This window comes from Cladophialophora immunda (assembly GCF_000835495.1).
Source record: "Cladophialophora immunda strain CBS 83496 unplaced genomic scaffold supercont1.6, whole genome shotgun sequence".
Taxonomy (NCBI): domain Eukaryota; kingdom Fungi; phylum Ascomycota; class Eurotiomycetes; order Chaetothyriales; family Herpotrichiellaceae; genus Cladophialophora; species Cladophialophora immunda.
Window position 1 is genome coordinate 811,043 of NW_015622546.1, and position 21,256 is coordinate 832,298.

General features: G+C 52.5%; 8 protein-coding genes across 9 annotated transcripts; 5 read left to right on the forward strand and 3 right to left on the reverse strand.

Annotated features, from left to right (window-relative positions):
* Positions 1 to 105: 105 nt before the first annotated feature.
* Positions 106 to 2,109, forward strand: PV07_09888 (uncharacterized protein; the record flags this gene model as incomplete). The annotated part of the gene is made up of 1 exon (XM_016397182.1): positions 106 to 2,109. The coding sequence occupies one exon, from the start codon at positions 106 to 108 to the stop codon at positions 2,107 to 2,109; it is 2,004 nt and encodes a 667-aa protein (XP_016244373.1).
* Positions 2,110 to 3,600: 1,491 nt separating this feature from the next.
* PV07_09889 (uncharacterized protein) lies at positions 3,601 to 4,635 on the forward strand (the record flags this gene model as incomplete). The annotated part of the gene is made up of 4 exons (XM_016397183.1): positions 3,601 to 3,657; positions 3,723 to 3,837; positions 3,905 to 4,321; positions 4,397 to 4,635. The coding sequence occupies 4 exons, from the start codon at positions 3,601 to 3,603 to the stop codon at positions 4,633 to 4,635; spliced, it is 828 nt and encodes a 275-aa protein (XP_016244374.1).
* Positions 4,636 to 5,245: 610 nt separating this feature from the next.
* PV07_09890 (uncharacterized protein) lies at positions 5,246 to 5,899 on the forward strand (the record flags this gene model as incomplete). The annotated part of the gene is made up of 2 exons (XM_016397184.1): positions 5,246 to 5,417; positions 5,457 to 5,899. The coding sequence occupies 2 exons, from the start codon at positions 5,246 to 5,248 to the stop codon at positions 5,897 to 5,899; spliced, it is 615 nt and encodes a 204-aa protein (XP_016244375.1).
* A 799-nt stretch (positions 5,900 to 6,698) lies between these two features.
* Positions 6,699 to 9,810, forward strand: PV07_09891. 2 transcript variants are annotated; one of them, XM_016397185.1, is made up of 4 exons: positions 6,699 to 6,973; positions 7,024 to 7,173; positions 7,230 to 8,780; positions 8,886 to 9,810. In XM_016397185.1, exons 1-4 carry the CDS (start codon positions 6,805 to 6,807, stop codon positions 9,182 to 9,184), a joined length of 2,169 nt encoding a protein of 722 aa, XP_016244376.1. In that variant the 5' UTR covers positions 6,699 to 6,804; the 3' UTR covers positions 9,185 to 9,810. The 2 variants fall into 2 exon arrangements, with proteins under 2 accessions (XP_016244376.1, XP_016244377.1); XM_016397186.1 differs by having other exon boundaries at positions 6,699 to 7,173.
* A 536-nt stretch (positions 9,811 to 10,346) lies between these two features.
* PV07_09892 (uncharacterized protein) lies at positions 10,347 to 10,665 on the reverse strand (the record flags this gene model as incomplete). Its single annotated transcript, XM_016397187.1, has 1 exon — positions 10,347 to 10,665. The coding sequence occupies one exon, from the start codon at positions 10,663 to 10,665 to the stop codon at positions 10,369 to 10,371; it is 297 nt and encodes a 98-aa protein (XP_016244378.1). The 3' UTR covers positions 10,347 to 10,368.
* A 677-nt stretch (positions 10,666 to 11,342) lies between these two features.
* PV07_09893 (uncharacterized protein) lies at positions 11,343 to 12,287 on the reverse strand (the record flags this gene model as incomplete). Its single annotated transcript, XM_016397188.1, has 3 exons — positions 11,343 to 11,691; positions 11,803 to 11,948; positions 12,051 to 12,287. The coding sequence occupies 3 exons, from the start codon at positions 12,285 to 12,287 to the stop codon at positions 11,343 to 11,345; spliced, it is 732 nt and encodes a 243-aa protein (XP_016244379.1).
* Positions 12,288 to 12,496: 209 nt separating this feature from the next.
* PV07_09894 (uncharacterized protein) lies at positions 12,497 to 17,262 on the reverse strand (the record flags this gene model as incomplete). Its single annotated transcript, XM_016397189.1, has 2 exons — positions 14,864 to 17,262; positions 12,497 to 14,808 (listed from the first exon to the last, which is right to left on the reverse strand). Exons 1-2 carry the CDS (start codon positions 16,923 to 16,925, stop codon positions 12,497 to 12,499), a joined length of 4,374 nt encoding a protein of 1,457 aa, XP_016244380.1. The 5' UTR covers positions 16,926 to 17,262.
* Positions 17,263 to 17,680: 418 nt separating this feature from the next.
* Positions 17,681 to 20,635, forward strand: PV07_09895 (uncharacterized protein). The gene has a single exon (XM_016397190.1). It carries the CDS (start codon positions 17,928 to 17,930, stop codon positions 20,445 to 20,447), a length of 2,520 nt encoding a protein of 839 aa, XP_016244381.1. The 5' UTR covers positions 17,681 to 17,927; the 3' UTR covers positions 20,448 to 20,635.
* Positions 20,636 to 21,256: the final 621 nt, after the last annotated feature.

Here is a 21,256-nt window from a genome sequence, read left to right on the forward strand (position 1 = left end):
TTCACGCCAACAACATCCCTCTCACACCACTTCCACATTGTCAGGCCAATTTTGGCTCAGCCCATCTAGTCGCCCATCGCACATTATTGACCTCCATCACAAGCCATGGCCGTCATGCCTTCGAAAGTCTTGCGCCCTCGTGGCAACGACTCAGGCCGAACCTTCTCAATCATCTTTGCCGTCATCGCCTTTCTCGTCGTCCTTGGGTGTGTGATCTGGGGCATCATCCTTCCGAAATATCGAAAGAGGCGCGGCACTCATCGCCTAGGTCGATACACAGTAACGCCGTATTATCCTCCATTCAGTCCTCCTCCACGCTTCCCCAGTCATCCTGCCCTGTTGCGTGGTTTTCGAAAGCAGCCTCAAGCCCCGGTGCAACGATATGATCCGAGAATCGAGAGCCCTTTCCCAAACAGTCCGACACAGCTGCAAACAATCCATCATCCTTCCCAAGCTGGCTCAGTCAACCCTGTTAGTCACGCTTATGGGCCTTTCACTCCCCGTCAATGTTGGCTTTCCACAAGAAATCACACCCAAACCATATGGGAAGGCGACCTGCAAGCGGCAAGACAAGGGGCAGGGAATGACCCGCGAAATTTCACCACATTCAGAGGGAAGCATGATTACATACTGCCAGTTCCGGAGCCTCTTGTCTTGAAGCCAAGGCCTGCAGGGAGACCGCCGCCACTGACGAGGCAACTGGAGCGGTTTCCTTTCCCCTTCAGCTCCGGCCGTAAAGGAGGACTCGTTCATCCCGCAAAACTCTTCCATGATTTGGAACTGCGAAACTCGGAGTCAACTACAGACACCTTCGGAACTCCTTCCCCAGCCCCGCAACATCCTAGTCAGCCAGCTGCTGTAGAAATGTCAGCGATGGGACCACCCGCCCGCTGCCGGACCTCTCCTGAAAGCCTCCAGGGCGAGTTGCACAAATCTGGCGAGGGCAAGACACACAATGCGCAACGAATTGGCCTATTGTCAGCCACGAGATGCCCACCCAAAACCTGCGATGCGGCAGGAGCACCAAGGACGAGACACGTGCGGAAGCAGGAGAGGTTAGAAAGAATGGGGACGTTGACAAGACCAAAGACTCCCGTGGCTGAGATACGAGATTGGTTTGATCGAGCGGCTAGCACTGCCAACAAGGAGAAAGATTCATCGAAGCCTTACACGCCCTCCTCCAATCCCTTCACGACGCCTGGACTGGCATCGACGCCAGCAACTTCCCCAACCCAGACGTTGAAGAAGCCACAGGCTCTGGCAACGCCGTCGCGGCCACAAGGTGTCGCTCCTGGCATGAATGTGCCATCTCACAGCCACAGAAGAACACCTAGTTCGGTGATCCTCCCATCTCCAGGAAAGCTCCGCGAGTTGCAGCTGGCGAGGCCAAACAAAAAAGTGCCTCAGGCAGCTAAAGGGTCTCCTGCCAAGATTTTCAAACGGCGATCAAATTCAGGACGTGCCAAACTCGTGTCATGGTCCCAGTTGCGACCCAGCAAACGAATCTCCCGGCGTTTCTCTTCTTCTTCGCTTTCGACGATCTTCAAGCCCATTCTTGCCCCGAGGAGCAAGCACAGCCAGGGCACGTCAAGCATCTATAGCCGTGACGTGAGAGAGCTGAGTTTCACGGGAGCAGCAGATCGCCAAGGAGGAGACGCCGAGAGCAATGATCGAGTTGTATCAGGGTTGCCATCAGGAAATGGCACTCACTTGGCTCACAAGCCATCAGCTTCTATTGACCCTCTGAAGTCCAAGATCGACAATTGGGACCTTCACACGGGCGATCTGGATGTGTCCATGATCCCTCGCTCAGCGATCAAACGATCGATATCAGATTCCGGGCTCCGTTGTGCGACGTTGTGGAGCTGCGAAGGACGTCCCACGAGCGGGCAGGGCGCTCCCGGTGTGGCGTGCGAAGGTCGGGGCAGATCCATTCCGCTTATTCAGATTGGGCGATCCAGCGACGACGTTTTCGGAATCGAAGCAGATGGCTTCGAACCCCACGAAGCGAGCAAATTGATGAAGAAAATCGGGCATTTCGAGACAGCACCAATCATTCTTGGTGGCTTGGGCCACGGCACAGCGCCGGGCGGTGGGGAGTGGATTTGAAGGAACATAAGGAGTGGTGAAGATGCAGTGGAGAACAACCAGCATATGACCTGATGTTAAACGGCTGAACGAGAAAAAAATGATGAAAAATAAACTCGATATGTGTCGCGCAAGAGCTGAGACAGATGGGTGACGGCATACCCGCATGGCAAGGGATGAGCATATTGGGAGGAGAGCTTCCTCGGGCATATTATGGGTAGATGCGCCTCCAAAGGGAGGATGGAAATCGATGTACCATCAATGCATTGAGACAGCTGGACGCCACAAAAGGTCTCAGAGGCCGTACCGAGCTAGAGCATGAATGAAAAAAAGATATTAGCTCCATCTTTGCGTCGGGCCTTTCACAAGGCTGTGTTTTGTGACGATCTCCTCGCTCTCTTGGGCTCCCTGTAGTACAAGGGTTGGGCGGTGGCGGTGGCTCAGTAGGCGGAAGAAGAGCCAGCGCCACCACAACCACAACCACAACCGAACCAAGTTTCTAGAGGCACCAAGCAAGCGATTGGGACCTGCATTGGCGAACGCCGCCGAGAGCCAATATCTACGACCTCAGAAGCTACACCAGCTTTGCACCAAGCTCGTCCACCGCACTGAAGTCGTTGTCGCGGAAGAACACGCAATACGCAAATGTCAGCAGCTCTGGATTGCAGCGGCCCTTACTCAGAGGTTGCGTGCAGCGCAGTCATCTGCCCGCTGTGCCCAGCCAAGTTGAGTCAGACTGATGATATTCCCCCTTTGCCCCCTGTCGGCCCAGGTTGCCAGGATGGTGGCCACGGCCGACCGAGAAAGTGGACTTTGTTCAACTGCTAACAACGGGCATCCACCGGTCCCACCTTTTGCAGACAAATGAAGAGATTTTTTTTCCCTCGCGCAAGAAACGACGAAGGATCTCCCCAAAACTCCGAAGGGATGGCAAACGCTCTCCGTGTCAGGATATCGCGAGTGTGTTGGGTGCTGGGATGCGGCCACCCTCCACGCCCCAACGCTCGATGGAGGATGGAGGAAGCCACAACACGCCGAAGGGACTCGTCCTGATCCCTTATGCCTCGTCCTCCGTCCTTTCGCACAACGCGCATATCCTCGGTGGGGATCAGGCCCGGTCCAAACAGCCTCTGATCGCTTCCATCGTGCCCTATTTTGGGCGGCCTCAGGTGCAGGATATCATCATACCCTGACCATCTCTTCGATGGCGGTGGAGCTGCTCGACCTGTCTGAAACATCCTAAGGTCAGATTTGTTGACGAACGACTTGGCTATGCAACTGCGACTCTACCTGCTCGTGCCTCCGCTCCCATGTGGACTGGTCATGATTGTCGGGGGCCTCCTTGTCGGGCTCCATCTCTCCACTGTGTCTGCACATCATATGTAGTAAGAAGATTTCGATTCCTTCGTCTTTCATAACCTTTTCCCCTTCGCATTTCCCCGCGTCTCTCTCCCTCGCATTGCTGCAGATCGACCCGTTATCCGTTCGGAAATTGTGAATTGTCTCCTTTTCATGGTATTTGAGCAGGGAGGGTGCAGGATTGGGTGCACGATGGCTCTATCAAGGCTGGTATGTTTGAGGCTACGGTACTCGCAGACAATGGATACGACCTAGAATGCTGATGGTCATCCCAGGTCCTTTTCACCTCTCTCCTCTCCGCCTGGACTTCGGCCGTCCCCCTCACAAAACGCGCCACCGATGTGGTACAAGGAAAACTCGGTAGTGACGGGTTCTGGAATGACTACGACGGTACGCTCTCTCGGTCTACCTCGCCGGGGTAAGGAGAAAGGCTAATGAGTTGGATTGGGGAAAATAGGTGGTCAGAATAGTTACACACAATACACAGGGAACGGTTCGATAGCATCTGGATGGCCGTCGAGCCTGTCGTGGATATCCTTCAACGACATGTGGACCGCCAACCAGAAGACCATCTCCCGAAGCTGCAACAACCTCTACAATCAGCCCAACAATTCGGACCAAGAAATCCAAGATCTCTATGATGCCATTAAACAGATCTCACAGCAGACGCGGGTAGATCACAGGTTCATCTTGGCCGCAGTAATGCAGGAGACAGGAGGATGTGTGCGTGCCAAGACGACCGTCTCGCCAGATGGCACCGTGAGGAACCCGGGACTCCTGCAATCTTTCAGGGGCACTCACTCTTGCAATGACAATGGCAAAGTGCAGAATCCGTGCCCGAAGGACCAGATTTTGGGCATGATCTCGGATGGAGGTGAGATGCGAACCCACAAGACGGCAAATTTCATCTTTTGGTTGTGCGTGTCTGGCTAACCTTTCTTGCCTGTAGTTGCTGGCACGGCTAGTGGCCACGGATACGCATCTGACATCAACGCTCAAGCCGACGTTGCCGACATCGACTACGCGGAGGGCTACTATCGAGGGGCACGACTGTACAACTCGGGCGCGATTGACGCGTCAGGAGATCTGGGTAAGGGTTCAGCCACGCATTGCTACGCCAGTGATATCGCCAACAGGCTGACGGGGTGGACGGACGCCCCATCGGCATGTACGCTGGACGACAACTAATTGTATGCATATGGTCCCCCATATCAGGAAGAAAAGGTGCCGGTGCCTCGAGCTGGTGCGGTAAAGCCAAAGCCGCTGCAAACGGGGGCTTTTTGGACTTCGGCGAAAGACCATCAGCATATTAGGTGCGTCCAGAAGCCGATGTACAATGTTTGTCAACCTCTGTTCTCGATGACGAGATATGTTTTTCTGCATGGCGTTGAGACGGTCATGGCTGGCGTTCTCTCTCTGGGCCTAGAACTGTACGTATGGAAAAGACTCTTATCGAAAAGTACTTGTTCATCAACTGTGTTTGAAGGTCGGACAGATTCCGAAGGACATCACGGTACCTAATATCGGGACGGGCGCCCTCGACATCGTGTTGCATTGCTACGAGCGCTCCCCGTTCAGAATCAGGACACGTTTATGTGAATGAATGCACTGGAAGACTTTTTGAAGACTTTTGTTAATTTCTTATTTCACTTCTCCCTTAGTCCTTCTTGAGTCATTTTTCACTTTCTTCAGAAACTTCTCATTCCGAAAAGCACTTTGTGCTTACTTTACTCTCTAACAACTCTTCTTCCTGACCTCACACACCGTGCCCTACTATCACCGTCCTGGTACAGGCACGATGGCACCCAAGGCGAGCCCGGGAGCTGAGATTGATAAGAATATGACTGAACTTCGTGAGAGAGTAGCTAAGCTTGAGGAGAAAGTGGCTGCTCTTCGGAAATCGTCTCCCCCGCGGACAGCACAGACGACGAAACCCGACTATCCGTTGGCGATGGTGAGTGCAGAGTTGGGTCAGCGTACAGAGTGACCAATCTAACACCGCCTGGTAGCCACCATGTCAGGAAACGAATCGAGCGCCGACAATGCTACAGGCAACCCAACTGCTTCCTCCAGCCCTGCAACGGACTCTGAGAAAAGAGATCTCGTTGGTCTCTACGCTCTTCTCTTCTCCGGCCACTTCAAACGGTTCAAAGACGAGCCGGAGCGCATGGAGTTTATAAACACAGAGGTCTTGTACCGCGCCAGGTTTCGCCGCAGCTACCCCAGCATCCGAGCGATGCACGCAGACTACGATCTAATGCTGCCTCGATACCTTGCCCACAGCCCAAACGTGTTGGAAAGAGTCGGCGACGAGCTCAACAAGTTCGCCGAAGTGGAAGACTACTGGTGGCCTAAATGTGTTCACCTGCCCCGACTACGCCAGCTGGGCGTGATCGAGACGGCCAGGATTTTTTCAAACTGGATAATAGACCGGTCAACCAGACTGTGGTGAGGGAAATGCAGATCGAGCTAGAGCACGGGGATATGGGGTTTTTTGGTACTTACACCGAGCGTGGCGTTTGCCGCCATTTCTCGAGGTGGGAGAACGGTAGATATTGAGAACGAGGGAGAGGGGATGGGGAGCAGTATCGCAAGCAGAAAAATCAAGAGAAGGCAGCAACAATCCTTTGATAAATGGGCTTAGAATTCTGCAGAGGACTCGAGAAGCACAAAGGCGCCATGGTTCCTTCGTGGGAGCATCCTAATGCCGTAGCCGTGTCCTATAGGACTGTATCCATGACCACAAAGTAGATATTATACATCCCCGTACAAAGGAAACTGCAAGCAGCACTCAAAGAAATGAACACAACCATCATCCATGCAGCAAGGGAATTTCAGTAATGCACAAATGGCCACGTCGATAGCTCACCGTGAACGCGGATAGCCCCTTGCTTCGATCCGCTGGCGGAAAAGAGCATTCATTTCATGTCAGCCGTGTTGGAAGCAAGGGTCACATTCTAGAAGCCTGTGTGGAAATGCTCTTTCGCCAGGTGGATCATAGGTAGGAGGCTATACTTTCATGATTCGCGCGAAGAGTTCCCCTAATATGGAGACTGAGTGTTGTCCTTTGTGTACGTCGTTGTCTTGGATATGAAGTCCAGAACTGAAGAACGCTGGGAGGAGATGGTTCTCCAGGGACTTAAAGCAGCGGGGCCAACGTGGGCGATGCTCCTGCGCTCCACTTGAGCTCCAAACGGCTGAGTCGGAGATAAGCATCTCAATGTCCCGCATTTGACGAACTTAGTAAACCGTTTTTGCGCAGGGTGGACGCCCGATTAGAGTCGATACCTCATCACTATCCGCAGTCTGCGGTCCGGCTTCAATCCCTCACCTGCCCTTTGTTGTCCACATCAAGCCATGGCCGAATTCCCAGATCCTCGCGAGGGGTTGAGTCCCTCGCCGTCCAACATCATCGATATCTTCCTCGGCGATGACGACGATGACGGCGAAAGTTTCCACCCAACCGAGGAACAAAGCACCGATGCAAGTGTCACACAGGATGAAGACAGCGATGCTGATTTCACCGGTACATACCAGCCATCATGTGAGAGATGTATGGCTTTTGACTGGCTGCAGATGCCCAGGAGACCTTGCACGGCATTGAAATAATCTACGAGGGCGAAGACGATGACGAAGAAGATGAAGACGAAGATGAGGGAAATCACACCGAGACCGAGAACGATGGCACTGCAATGGGGTCAAGAACAACCGCCCGGCCAGCACAGGGTTTGTTACTGTTCCCAGTTGCCGCCTTTTGTCTTCTGACCAAACTATTGCAACAGTGACTGTCAACGACATCCGCGGCCTGCTGAGCGCCAGTGCGCCTCTTCGGCAACTCATTCTTAGTCGCTACCGCCTGCTAGGCCCGAACGGTCGAGACCTCTTCGCTGACGACGATGATGACGATGATGACGAGCCGTACGAATACGGCGGTTTCAGTCGCCGTCGCCGGGTCCAACGACAAAAGCCCAAGGGCGACCGCTTCCCCAAAGTCCCAAGTGAAGCTGGAAAGGCGTTGATGAACTCAGGCACCTATGGTTGCCGAGACACATACTTGGACATCCGGCGTAAGAGACGGCGCACAGTCAGTGACCGCCTGCTGTGGCGGCGTTTAGGGTTAGAGGCACGATCCACTATGAGACGACAAAACAACCTCATTGCCCAAGACCAAGTACCCAACACCACCACTGCCGACAAGATCATCCACTATGACTCACGAGCCTACTCGGGTCAATTTTCGGACGATGGGAACTTCTTCTTCAGCTGCACGCAGAACTTCAAGGTTCGCATGTACGACACATCCAACCCTTATGAGTGGAAGTACTACAAAACTGTGGATTACCCCTTTGGGCAATGGACAATTACAGATGCGACGCTGAGCCCGGATAACAAGTGGCTGGCATATTCCTCGATTCGACATACTGTGTGTCTCGCCCCGACGGACCCAACAGACCACTCTGACCATACTTTGCTGGATTTCACCAACTTCGCTCCTGGATCAGGGATGGGCCGACCGACCTATGGGTACATGGGTCGACACGGTTTTGGTATCTGGTCATTGCGCTTCAGCGGTGACGGGAGGGAGATTGTCGCCGGAACCTCGGATCACTCGGTCGTGGTGTATGATCTGGAACGCCGACAGTCGACGGTCCGACTATCGAACCATGAAGATGACGTAAATGCGGTCTGTTTCGGCGATAAGTCCTCTCCTCATATCCTGTATTCGGGCAGTGACGACCAAACGTTGCGAGTTTGGGACAGACGATCGATGGCCGATGGCCGTCCCGCCGGCATTTTCGTCGGTCATACAGAGGGCCTCACGTATGTTGATTCAAAGGGCGACGGCCGCTACGTCCTCTCGAACGGTAAGGAACAAATGATGAAGCTCTGGGACCTGCGGAAGATGATATCCCCGAACGAGTTCTCGAAGATCGACATCCATTCCTACACCACGAACTTCGACTATCGATTCTCCACGTACGATGAGGACGACTACGTTCCCAATCCCAAGGATTGCAGTGTGGTAACCTTCCGGGGCCATTCCGTCCTGAAGACGCTGATCCGATGTCACTTCTCGCCGCCTGGGTCTTCGAACTCTCGATATGTGTACAGCGGGAGTGAAGATGGAAAGGTATATATTTGGAACATGGACGGGACCCTGAAATCCACAGTCGACGTCTATGCAGCGACGAGACACACGAGACCGAGACACGATGGGAGTGACGGGTTCGGTGGCGCAGGGTATGGCTATGAGCTACACGGACATCACAATAGTGTGTGGAAGACGTGCGTCAGGGATGCAAGCTGGAGTCCCACGGCGCCGGTCCTGGCTGGTAAGTCGAAATCTCCTTCCATGCCCATTCTGGGTCTCTATCAGGCTCTTAATTCCCCAGCATCTCTATTTGGGGCTGAAGATATGTACTGACATCATGGGTTAGCGACGTCTTGGAACGGCTGGGGCATGGCTACAGGGACAGTCTCGGTGCACTCGTGGAACGATGGCGCGGAAGACGACGAAGCCCTTCCAGCCATGTCCTCAAACTATAACGCCCGGCTTGATCCCCGAGAGGACTTTGACAATGCAATGCGTCGTGCGCGGGGCGGAGGCCGCGGCGATGCATCGAGGAGCAGTCCCACCGCGACGCGGAGTCGCGCCGAGGGGAGAGGCTTGAGAAGCAATGTCGTCAGGCCGGCCAGGCTGGGTGACGACGACGGCGGCGGCGGAAGCATCTGGTGACAATCACTGACCGATGCCGCGCGGAGGGTGAGGAGACGGCTGAGTCTGAGGAGCGCCGTACGGCATGAGATGGGAGACGAAGACGAGAACGAAGCTGGTCCGTCTGCACGTTGAAGACAGTCAGTCTGGACCTGCCGAGAGGCATTGTCGTGTCTACGATGGAATCCGCGGGCACTCCCAAATGGCGAAGGTGTGTTTACAGATGGAGGGAACAGAGCGCGAAAGATCCCACCCCGACAAAAAGAAAAGGAGAAAAGCGGAATCTGCCCACACCTTCGCGCAACCCATTCAGCTGGAAGCTTCGGAACTTCCAACGCAGCGGGAGGTTCTGAAACCTGAACACGAGAGTAAGGATTCATACATACAACGACTGGAATAAACCACTACAGACGACATTCGGAACGGTTGACAAGATATATGAGGGGCGTCACGAGGATACGGCTGATTCGCGTCTGAACGCTGGGTCCGTGGTGTGCGCTCTTACCAAACAACGAGATAACCACGCCATATTATAATCTCTGATAACGGGGAATATACACACACTGCGCGCCCAGCAAAAATAGCAAAAAGAATAAGTCGGCCTAGAAATTGTCACGGCGACGATTTTGATTTTCTCTCTGTTTAACACACTTCGAGATGTATTTCACAGCCCGATCAATTCGGCTTTTTTTTCCTTGCGTGCCCTGGCTTTCCTGGCTCGAGGGACCACAAACGCTCCCTTGGATCCCCGGGGGTAGATAGATAGTAATACAAAAATCGCTCAGTTTGGTGTTTTGATGTGGAAATGACAGTAGTCTCCGTCACGGAATGGGAAAATTGGATGGGTGATGATTATGAGGCCCCGTCTTCTCCTTTTGCTCGTCTCCGGGCTTGGTGCTGCTGTGCTGCTGGGATGTATGTAGCTCAACCCACTAATACGTTGTTAACGGGTATGTGTACTGCGCGCAAGAAAGGCCCAAGCGGGTTTGACGGTTAGCGCATTTTGTTCTTGTCTGTTTCGTTGATCGGGGGGGTCTCTTGATTCCGCAAATCGAGGTGGGAAAGGAGAGGAGGGGGGAAAGGGGGGCACGCACTCAGCTTGATGAAGTATCCAATAGCGCCCATGATCAGGAATCCCATGCCCACGGCCTGTGAGATCTTGATGAACTCTCTGCGGTCGGCTGTGTATTTATTCAAACAAATAGTTAGCAATCTGCGGTTTTGAACAAGCTTGAGGGGATATGCCCGATGCCAAAAGGACGGTGATGCGCAGCTGAAGAGTCAAAGGGTAAATTCACAGCAGCAAGGTCTTGCGCTCTGCTCTGCGTCTGGCCTTGCTGATACTGCTGCTGCTGTTCGGTTGGGGGGGATAACTGCAAAAGGGCATTTCGATCAGGAGCGGGCGAGGAGAACGTACGCTTTGTACATCTGTTGATGAACTGCGTTCCATCCTTGAAGAATTCCTTGGGCACATCGGCGATCTCTTGCAGTATTTCAGACATTTTCTATTTCCTTTCTTTCTTCGAGGCGACTGGCGACTCGGGTCCGGGGTATGGGGAAGAGGAGGGAAAGGTGGCTCGATTTCGCGCAGCAGTGTCAATCAGTTACGGGAATCGAGGGGAAACAGGGTCTAGTTCGCCGGGTCGAATTAATTGTTGTCCAAGAGACAGACTTGAGGAGGGCGTAGTAAGGTGCTGGGAAGTTCAGTGTCTGCGACCAGAAACGGGATGTTTGAACGATAATGTGAGAAAGTTGCCCTCGCATGTGCCGGCAGAGCAATAGGTGGCTTTTGTGCTGGCTTCAACTGCGCCGATGGTCAGGGGGACAATTCCCCATTGCTTGGCGGTTCATTGGGCGTTAAAGCGGCCTGCGATTCCTCTCTCGCTACGAAATCCCCGTTTGGTTAGGAAACTTCTACATTAGGAATGGTCCGGGACTATTGTGATCCGTGTCTGGATACTTGGGGGACCTGAGATCACAAAGTATCGACTATATAATAGTGGAAGTCGGAATATAGACTCCTGACAACGCTCGCTATGCCAGAAGGCGGCCTGGTAGCTTCAGGTACTGTCAGAGATACCCCGAGATTGTCAAGTTCCTGCTGAGCCAAACTATCGACCTTGAGTGTATCCCGGTTGCTACTGGCAAAGCAACTTGTTTGCCAGCAGCCGCTTCGTCGTTACAAGCCATATCCATTGTTAACCTCGAGATCCTCGGTCTCAGCGGATCTCCCTGTCATTTCTGTTCCAATCTGGCGCAGACGACGCGGGAAGCGGGTCCCTGTTCGTCTGGATGACACTGGCTGCTGTCCCGCTTGGATTTGAGCCGGCACCATTGTCGACGGCTGCATGCTGATATGCTGGGTGCTGTTGGAATTAATCCGGCGCAACGCCCGTGTCTCCTCAATGACACTCTCTTTACGAGCATCCAGCTCGTCCAGAGCACTGTGACTCGACGAGGGTAATCCGGTGCTGGACTCGTTGTCGTACCAGGGTGCGAGTCGTTTGCGCCTCCTCATGAACCTCCTTCTGTGAGACTTTCAGAGCTTTCTTCTGGCTCACCAAGTTTTAATATCTCCGACGACGAAGGCGAAACCGATCAATGGCAGGCTGAATGCCAGTCCTATGCCGATAACATACTGGAGCACCCAACCCAGATGCAACTCTCCAGGACCACTTCCGGCGGGACGCGGAAACTCGATGATGTCAATTGCAAAGAAACTCGTGAGAAAACTCAGCGGCAAGAAGACAGTTGTCACAATATTAAACACCATGATCGTCCGTCCCTGTCTCGCAGCCTCCCCAGCTTGCTTGCGCTGAGCTCTTGCTTCTACTGCATTCCCGTGCTTCTACTTAAGGCCTAGTATTTAGGTCAAGTTGCTATCGACGCTTTTGGCTTGCCGTGCCATGCGGTCAAGATAGAGAATGTCCAGATCGACCAGAAGTTCGTGCTCGTCGGCCTTATTGAAGAGGCCAGATTGCTGTGACCGGGCTATTTTCTTGGAAACTCGAAGGAGAGCACTGAGGTCGCTCAGCACTTGACCCTGTTGTCGAAGCACGCTCGTGAGAATGTCTAGTTCGTCCTTAATATCCTTGGGTGATAGGCTGGGCACGGTACATGGCATCGCAGGAACACCGTGCGTTTTCGTGACAGTTCGACTAACCCTCAACTTCCGCCTCCCTTCTCTTCCTAGCTAAAGCACTAATAAGGTCTTACAAGGTACAATTCAATATTAAATACGTAGCCAAGCCCTTGTCCACCGATTATTGTTAGGCTGTATTAAACTGAAATCAGCCACCAGCGTTATTTTTCGATTACAACGAATATTACTCGTTAAAGCTGTCTACACTTCTTCTCGTCGACGCCTTCGTCGACGATTTCTATTCCCCACCTCTCGTGACCCGCCGTGCCGATAAACGTGCCAAGTCGCACGAGCGGCATATCTGCTGCTACACCACTGGTCCTCAGGCTCCCACCCCATTGTCTCGGATCCGGATGCGTCCGCACCCAAGCCTGCAGCTTGGGACTGTCATACACGAGGGCGACGACGCTGGCGAGGTTGTCGAAGTCGTGTCGCAAATGCCGGAAGTATCGATACCCCAGTAAATACACGAGGAGCGTGATTAGTCCTAGGACGAACAGTATACTCAGCGAGACATACACCGCAGCGGGGGACATCTGGAGGACTTCAACTTCGATTTCCACGTGGACAGGGACACGCGTATCCGAGGTCAGGCTCGTGTTTTGATCCTGGTACGTCGACAGAACTGATGAGCCGATACTGTCGAGGGCAGGGCCGAGGTCAGGGGCTAGAGTCGAGCCGATTTTCTGGAAGCCCCAACCTCCGCTGGGAGTGACACTCGCAGAAATGAAATGCTGAAAGAAGGTGGTGAAAACTTTCCCGCCGAGAGCCGCCATTTGTGTCGGGTCCATCAGCACATCTAGGTCGCCGTTTGCGAGCTGGTACATTGAGTATGACATGAGATCGGTGTTAAGGCCCTGTTGAGGCAGACGGATATTGAAATTCTTGTCGTTGAGATCCTCGACCTGGCTATCCATACTCCCGCCCGATGGCCACAGTATTTGCAGGTCGGATGCAAATAGTAAAGCGTCTTGGAACAGTACGCCATAGCTTACGGTGATCTGGTCGTGAAAATTGCCTGCAGCTGGATCGTCGCCTGGGCCCGAGTACTTGTGTGGAAGATAGACGTCACTCCAGGGCCAGTCGAACGCCTCTGGCGTGTCAGCGATGATGTACTGCCAGACCTGACCTGTTGTCATGTCGACAGTCACGCTGGCATTGGTCCACTGAATTCGAGGCTGGCAATTCAGCGCGGACATTTTAGGTGCCTCTTGCCAGATCAAACGCCGAAAATCCTCGCCTTCGCCCCTGCTGAATTCATAAGACGAGTTCATTAAGTAGTACTGTTGGACAGCGGTACCTCGGATCCACTTTATTGTAAGGTTCCGGGGGTAAGGACCAGAATCTGATTCGAAATCGTACACTTGGCCTTGTTTGTAGTTAATTGACCAGTAACCGATGGCTGACGATCCACCGGCCGTACTTGAAAGGTTTAAGCAGCATAAAAGCGTTCTTTCTCGACTAAGGATCGGTGTTGTTGAGAATGCAGCGTCCTGACCAAGCTCCATCTGCATGTTGATTCCGAATCCCTTCTGTAGTCCGGTAGGGTTCACTGAAACATTCCAAACTGAAGGGTCAGTTAGGTCCCACTCGGTCGCCCAGTTTGATGGATTATTCGCAGACTCTATCGAACTACACTCCATAGTAGCTCTTACTGCAGGAGTTGTGAGCGTAACGTTAACACTTTTGAGAGAGCCTGAACCCGCGCTTGAGGTCGAAGTATTCACCGAAGGCGTTTTCTTGTAAATATGTGAGTCGACGATAGAGGATAAGTTCACTGGTACGAAGCTCCAGCCATCTCTGCTCCAAGCCGGTTCTGACCCGTTGTAAACGAGTTGCATTGTGGCACTGTATAACCAATTTGTGGACAAGTTCCCGTAAAAGCTGGAGAGAGTTGTTTGTCCTGTAGGATCTCCTCCGCCCATGGCATTGCCAACGAGGTAGATATACTCAAACGGCTGAGTTCTCGGCTCTAAATTGCGGATGAGGTTCATATCACCAGGTCGAGATCCGTCCGTTCTCTGCCACAATGCTGACATCGACACTGTCAAAACTTGAGCGAGGACACCGCCGCCAGATACCACGGTAACCAGCCAGTGTCTACGCCATAAAGCCTTTGCCACAGAGCCGATTGAGTAAGTAGACAGATATGATAATCCAATATTAGGCGAAGCAGGTACAGCCTTTTGTGCCATCGCAACATAAGGCTGTAATCTGCGAAACGTCTCATCTAGGCTATCCCACCACAGGCTCACAGCAACGGCCAGGAAAGTGGGCACTATCGAATAAGGTGCGAGCGTGAATAGGTGAGTACTAGAAAGGGCCAAGTCAGTTCGATATGTAAAGGCAGACTCGTAGAGGCCGGTCGTGCTTGCCAGGATGAAGAGTGTAAGGATTCCAGCAAATATGAGAGCAAGGAGTAGTAATAACAGAAGACCACCAAGTCGTCGAACGGCAAAGGGTCTCCAGTCGCGGCTCGGCATATGAGGAGTATTGTCGTTCTCTGGAACCATAAATTTAGCAAGGCACTTTCAATGGTGGCATTGGATATTTCATACCTGAATTCTCGGCAAGACTTTTGATTGACGACAAGGATCCGTCCAGTAAAAAGTGCCTCGTACTCCCTAGTCTTTCATACAGCCCTCCAACTTTGTCCGGATCTAAAGTCTTGGAACAACCTTGAATAAGGGTGTTACCATCAATGAGCTTGACAACAGCCGCTACCGAAGAAGGATCATTGTGCAGATTCAGAGGGCGTCGAATTGACAGGAACCACGCAGCGGCTACCAGGCCCGCAGAGATGATAAAGAGTACAGCTAGAGAGATCCCGATGGGAAGGTTAACAACGACTCTGCGCTGCGTGTCGATGACCTGGCCAGCTTGCAAAATCGGCTTGTTGTCCGTGACAGTAGCCAAAACCATTTCTCCTAGGAAATGTTGCTTAATTCTTCTGGCATTTTCAGCAACAGAGTCGGCATCGATCATTCTGGCGGGGTCGAAATCATAAAGAGCAGCCAGAAGAGCGGACACTCCTCCGAAATTCGCCTGCCCGGTGGGGTTTGCGGTGTATAACATGCTAGTCCAATTTTTGTCCAAGAACGCGGCATCAAAGCTGGTTTGATCAAGAATGGTATTCTGCAGCAGACTTCGACCAGCATCGAAGGCTGCGTCGTTGATCTCTAGAATGGTACCGTTGGCGGCGGTTGACGCAGTAACAGGCATGGTGGCAGCATAATACGTGGTCTGGCACGACCACGCTGCGGCTTTAAAGAACTCGTTCCAAGAATTTATCGTTTCACCCTGCCAAGGGCCGTTTGTCGACAGAATAATCTGTCGACCATTGCACTGTTGTGTGCTGTTATAGTAAAGTGCACCTTCATCATTTCCGTCGTCCCATACTGGCACTGTAAAATTGGGTGGTGCAAACCACGACCCACCGCCAGACTTGGTGAGATATTGAGAATACCCATTGATGCCGGCCTCGCATCCATGAGTGTCTGTCAGCAATAATGAATGGAAATCTAAGCTCTTCGACCAGATTGAGGAGTGGATATTCATTTTCTCACAATTCAGCTCGAGGGATAGCACAGTCGCGTTAGATTGCCATTGCTGAGCTCTGTCTGTCACTGCAGTGCCAAGGTTCACTGAGTCGGACGAGGGTGAAAATGGAACCACCGCGTACCTGTCGGTAAGCCAAGCGGATGTTGTAAGATTTTGAAGAATACTGCCTATTGTTCGGAAGTAGATGAGGTCATTGGCCGCCATGCGAATTGGCTGATCTTGCGAAATCCCGTATCTAGTGAAGGGAACGTGTGAAACTAGTTCGACAAGCTGGCTTTGTAAGAGAGCCGAGGACAAAGTATTGATGAGAAGAGAGCTGATGACGTTGACAAGTACGGCTACCGGGAGAAGATAGTTAGGACTGCCGTGATTTTTATGCTTCCTTAGACTATTCCCTAGTATACTCCACCATTGTTCGGGTTTCTTGAAGACGCTTGAAGCTGATGAGGCGCCAAGCACGTGAGACATCTGCGCAAAAGGTTCCGTTCGTCGAGCGTCGTTAAACGTCATCGTCGTGAGAATAGCGTACAGGACAGTGACAAGGGTAGGCACGAAGCGCCAACCGAAAAGAACAGCAGCAGAACCATCGTCCGGACCAAGGCCATCGTTTGCAGCCGAATAAACCAGGAGGAAAATAACTCCCAAGCCAAGGACCAGAGCGACAATAAGTGTTGAGAGCAAGACAGGCCACCGGAGAGTGGATGGTCTCCAGAAAAGTTTGTTTACGCTCGTCAGATCGCCTGTAGACGACTCTGTGGGATGCGGATCGTAATCAGCCTCCTCGATCACATCTTCATTCGGCAAAGCCGCATATTGTGAACGAGTTTGTTGTGGTATGTTTGAGACGCCGTGAGGGCGTGGAATCACCGTATCGGTTGGCCCGGAAACAGGTATGTTTTGAGGGTCAGCTACTTCTTGATCCTCTTGTCCATTGAACAGCGCAGCATCACAAGAGTCTGGGGTTTGCGGGTGTATTGAACGTAGCGGCAAAGCATCAAAGTGATCGCTGAGCTCCGAGTCTGATGGTTCACCCTGTTGTGCCACGATAATCGATGCCATCTAGAATCCGTGGAGACCTGGAACGGCTTCGCAACTTCTAGACTCGTAGTTTGAGCATCACAATACAGCCAGGGTAACTATGACGCAGTCGATTGCCCTAGCGAGGAAGGAAGAAGAGTTATCGACACTCTCAGAAAGGAAGTTGGTGCCGTGTGAAGCTCGATTACCGACTCAAGGATACCTGGTCAAGTCTTAAGCAGTCGCGTCGCGCGGGCCCCTGTGTGACCTGGAGCCTGACGAATTCAAAAGGTATGTAGAGTAATGCACGGAACCTTTGGGAGAAAGATTTGAGGGACAGTTGTCGATATGGTGATGACAGAACTAGGTTGTAACTTTGTCGTTATCAAAGGGCTGGGAAGCACTGCCCGGCTGCTCGATACCGCCACGGGGCGAGGTGTTACACCTACTGTAAGTCGTAGGCGCTCGGCGGCAAAGGTGATAGCTCCTTGTCACTCTGGATAAAGCGGCTGAGCCGAAGCCAGCCCAGAAGCGTTCCTCAGCAACGCTACTTTTGAAAAGGCTAGTAGTTTTATTGGATGAGCCCTTCGCCATCATGAGCGCTGTGAGGGCTTTTCACCCGCGGTAGGTAAGTTGGCAAAGGAACTGGTCTACAAGTAGTTAGTCTGCCAGAAATTAGGCGCTTCGCCATTGGGGGCCTTGGTCGATTAACCAATTCTGCACCTGTCCTTAATATCCTCGCCAATTGCAGTTCGCACCAGGTTCAGCATCGCCACAGCCCCAATCGCCTTCGGCTAAGAAGCATTCTGCAAGGTGTCTCGCCTTGCACCACCATGGCTGCCTCACAGCCTCATTGTCGAGCTGTCACGCAAACGCATTCTACCCCGCTAACGAACCACTCTGTGGAAATTTCTACCATGAAGAAGGATCTTCGCCCGCCCTTAGAATGCCGCCTGAGGTTGTTCGCTTCCACACCTGCTGAATAGCACAGATTCCATTGCAGGATCGTCGGTCCGGCTCCAGCCCCTTGCACCTTCCGTGAACATGGACCCAACGGCAGCGCCGATCAACGAGAATGATGAAGGGGGTCGCACGATAGAATCTGCTCAGACAGCCGAGCTGGTATCTTTGATCAAGCCTCCCGAGTGCACCGTCGAGGAGGGGTTGTCTCGTGATCCAGAAGCCTCAACATACAATGTGGACGTGTCGGGCAGTTTGTCGAGTTCGTTAGCTCCAGCAGAGACGGACATCAGCAACGACTCTACAGCCTCGTCTGAGAAATCACAAGCGGCATCGGATACTGCGGGTTTTTGTCCAGAGCCACTATCCCTCCTTGGAAATCGAGCACTGAAGAAACTCGGAGCAGCAGCATTCTGGACCCTTGCGATAGCGTCTCCTATCATTTGGGCATGTCTTGGTTTTATTGGGTTCCTCTGGTTTGTTGGTGTCGACAACGATACCTGGCGTTGGATAGTTGTCAACGACCATCTTGTCACTGTGGTTACCGCCCTTTCCAAAGGCATCGAAACCGGCATACAACTTCAGATGGGCGTGATCAGTGCCATACTTGCGGGAATACTTCTAGAAGGATCTCATGTGACGCTTACAGATGTCGCCAACGTATCGCTCACTCGATGGAGCGGTGGTGTCGTCAATTTGCTGCTAAATCTATGGCAGCAATTAAGTCACTCTGATCGTCCAAAGAGAGTGCTGCATAAGCCGTCGATACTACTTCTAATGACTGTGGCTGCAACAATCATAGCCTTCTCCCAAGTGGTCACCATCCTTCTCAACAGAAACCTACGTCTCGAACCTCTCGCAGGCTTCAGTGTCAACGGTACAGTAATGTACGATTTCCTATCGGCCACAAATCCTGGGAGCGGTTGGAACACGAAACTCTCACTATTTCCGACATTCGCCGAATACGGAAGACCTGGCGTGGAACAAACTGGCGTCATAGATACAGGTCCTTGTCTTCGTGCCTTCCTGCCGTATCCATCGGCAGCCGACCGACAGAATATACACTCTTATCGAGGTCTCGCTACACTCATCGACACACGGGTAACGTGCCAGAAGCCTGCTCTGGTAGATGCCAATCTTTTCTACGATATCGCAACGAGCGGTCTCCTGGTCACTGGGTCTGTCGGAGCGTCTCAGCACACGCCAAGGTTGGATAATCAGACAGTCGTGACGTTCCCATGGGATATGCAGGCAGCCACTGACACCTTTGCGTATAACATGCCTGTTCCCTTCCTCTGTGTACTTCCTACGGTGGCGACTTTGGATCAGTGGCGCACAACATTGTGTTCATTACCAGAAGACGGGATTGAGGGCTATTCCGGCGGCCTTTCGAGTGAATTTGCATCGCTCACGCCAACGAATCTTTCTAATGGATATAACTGGAACGTGTCGTCGAACTCCCAAAATCTGGGCCAGGCATATCTGATTCTGAATCTCACAACAGGGTCACAAGCACAATGGGCCAAAGAGCTTCCCCCCAGTGACGAAACCGGGTTTCATCACCCCCCTCAAAGCTATCGAGACCGACAAGAGTGGGTGGACCTCCTTTACTCCAATGACACTCTTGTATTGAGTATAACGCTCTGCTACACCTCCTTCGCGACCGCGAATCTTCCTGTGCTGATGTCCAGCAACATGAACCGCACGGAACCCATCCCGCCATACGAGAAGTCTACTTCCAGTTACAACTATGACGACGTCCGCAGGCAATTGGGTCAAATCAACAATCCAGTACGATCATTGTCGACGCCAGAAGAGCGCGGTATCCTTACATTGAGCAGCCAGCGCGATTCTTGGGTGGCGCAACCCTCAGAGTTATCCTCGCAAGAACCTTGGTTAAGGCAGTACTTCAACATCCCGGGGGATCCTTTCAGCGGGCCCGGCTTCGACGGCGAAAGCGCCAATTCCACAGTATTCCTATTCAGTGGGAAAGCCCTGGAAGAGGCTGGTGTCAACTCTCTCCAGGCTGATTCGACTCTGGTCACATTATTCCAAGAGATTGTCACCACCAGCGGTGGCTCGGTCGCTTTTGCATTGCAGAGTCTGTATACGGTCATGGCTGCGAATGTTTACTACCTCAAGATGCCGGAGTTCGACGCCACTGCTGTCGTGCAACGTGCAGATTTCAAAATTGTCAATCGACCGATGCAAGCATGGGGTTTCTTCGTCGTGCTAGGCATGGTGATCTGTCATTTCATCTTGCTGGGGATCATTGTAGTGGTGTTTTTCCGCCAGACTAGATATACATATTTGGGAGAGGCTTGGATGACGCTCGCACAAACCGCTGGAGGGACCGTGGTGGAAGAAGAGATCTTGGCGGAGGTGAAACGGCATCGAGGAGTCATCACTGACAAACATATGGACGAGATTCTAAAGCGGAAGGGTGTTGGAAACATGCGTGTTCGCCTGCACCAACGGCCAAAGAGGGGTTTGATTGGCGACGAACCGACAGATCCGACCGACGCGGATCACGAAAAAGCCTTCTCAGGACCAGAGATCGTGGGATTGTCTCCCGTGATCAGGTGGCTTGGAGAACACAAGTAGTCCCGAGTGTCAACACAATAGTTTGCGATGTTTTGAGAGAAGGTGCGCTGTCGCCTGTAGTTCCCACTGAGTTTCTGGTGGCATGATAGACGTGATTATAAGGACCTGAGCCACGCGGGCACGGTAGGCACTGGTGATTGCAATAGCTGTATTGCCTATTCTAGCTGTACGTCCTATTGACAACGACACAAGGCTTGAGAAGGAGGAAGAGCCTCTTCCCATACTCGAGTTATACTAGCTCTAAATCGTAGATAAAGAGACGCTGCTTTTAAAGTGCTCACGTGTTTATTAGACATACCTAGAGCGCTCGACATCCGTTGTGACGATTAATAGAGAAGGTTAATCGTAGCCGTTATCGTTGGTCTCTACTAAGGCGAGTAGGTTTGGTATTGTACTATCCCACGCCGAGTCGCTAGACCTTTTAGCCCCTACTATAGAGACATGGGTGAGCATAGGGCGGCATCACCCTCGCCCCGATTCGGGGTGAGGCGCGAGCGTCGCTGCGGATCGAATCTCAGCTCCGTGTCTCCTGTTCAACTCCTCGTCTCTTTCCAATAACTCTATCCGCCCTTCCATTTTCCTCTTCTTACTCCTCAAGCCTGGGTCCAGACCATATTTCTACATGTCACTGCCACACGCGGCCTTCCTTTCCACATAGTTTCCTTGACCAAAATTCTCCTTTCCAAGCCACGCGGCGCCCAACTCCTTACCTACCGATTTCTTGCCGGCCCTCTCCGTGCCTAACTTCACAGTGCGAACGAACTCCGGGCGGCACAGAGAACAGCCGCTGAAGTCATTTTCTTTTTCCT

Coding starts and splice junctions, on each gene's coding strand:
- PV07_09891 (XM_016397185.1), top strand. CDS start 6,805: ATGGCCGAATTCCCAGATCCTCGCGAGGGGTTGAGTCCCTCGCCGTCC. Junction 6,974..7,023: donor CAGCGATGCTGATTTCACCG/GTACATACCAGC, acceptor GACTGGCTGCAG/ATGCCCAGGAGACCTTGCAC. Junction 7,174..7,229: donor AACCGCCCGGCCAGCACAGG/GTTTGTTACTGT, acceptor CTATTGCAACAG/TGACTGTCAACGACATCCGC.
- PV07_09895 (XM_016397190.1), top strand. CDS start 17,928: ATGGACCCAACGGCAGCGCCGATCAACGAGAATGATGAAGGGGGTCGC.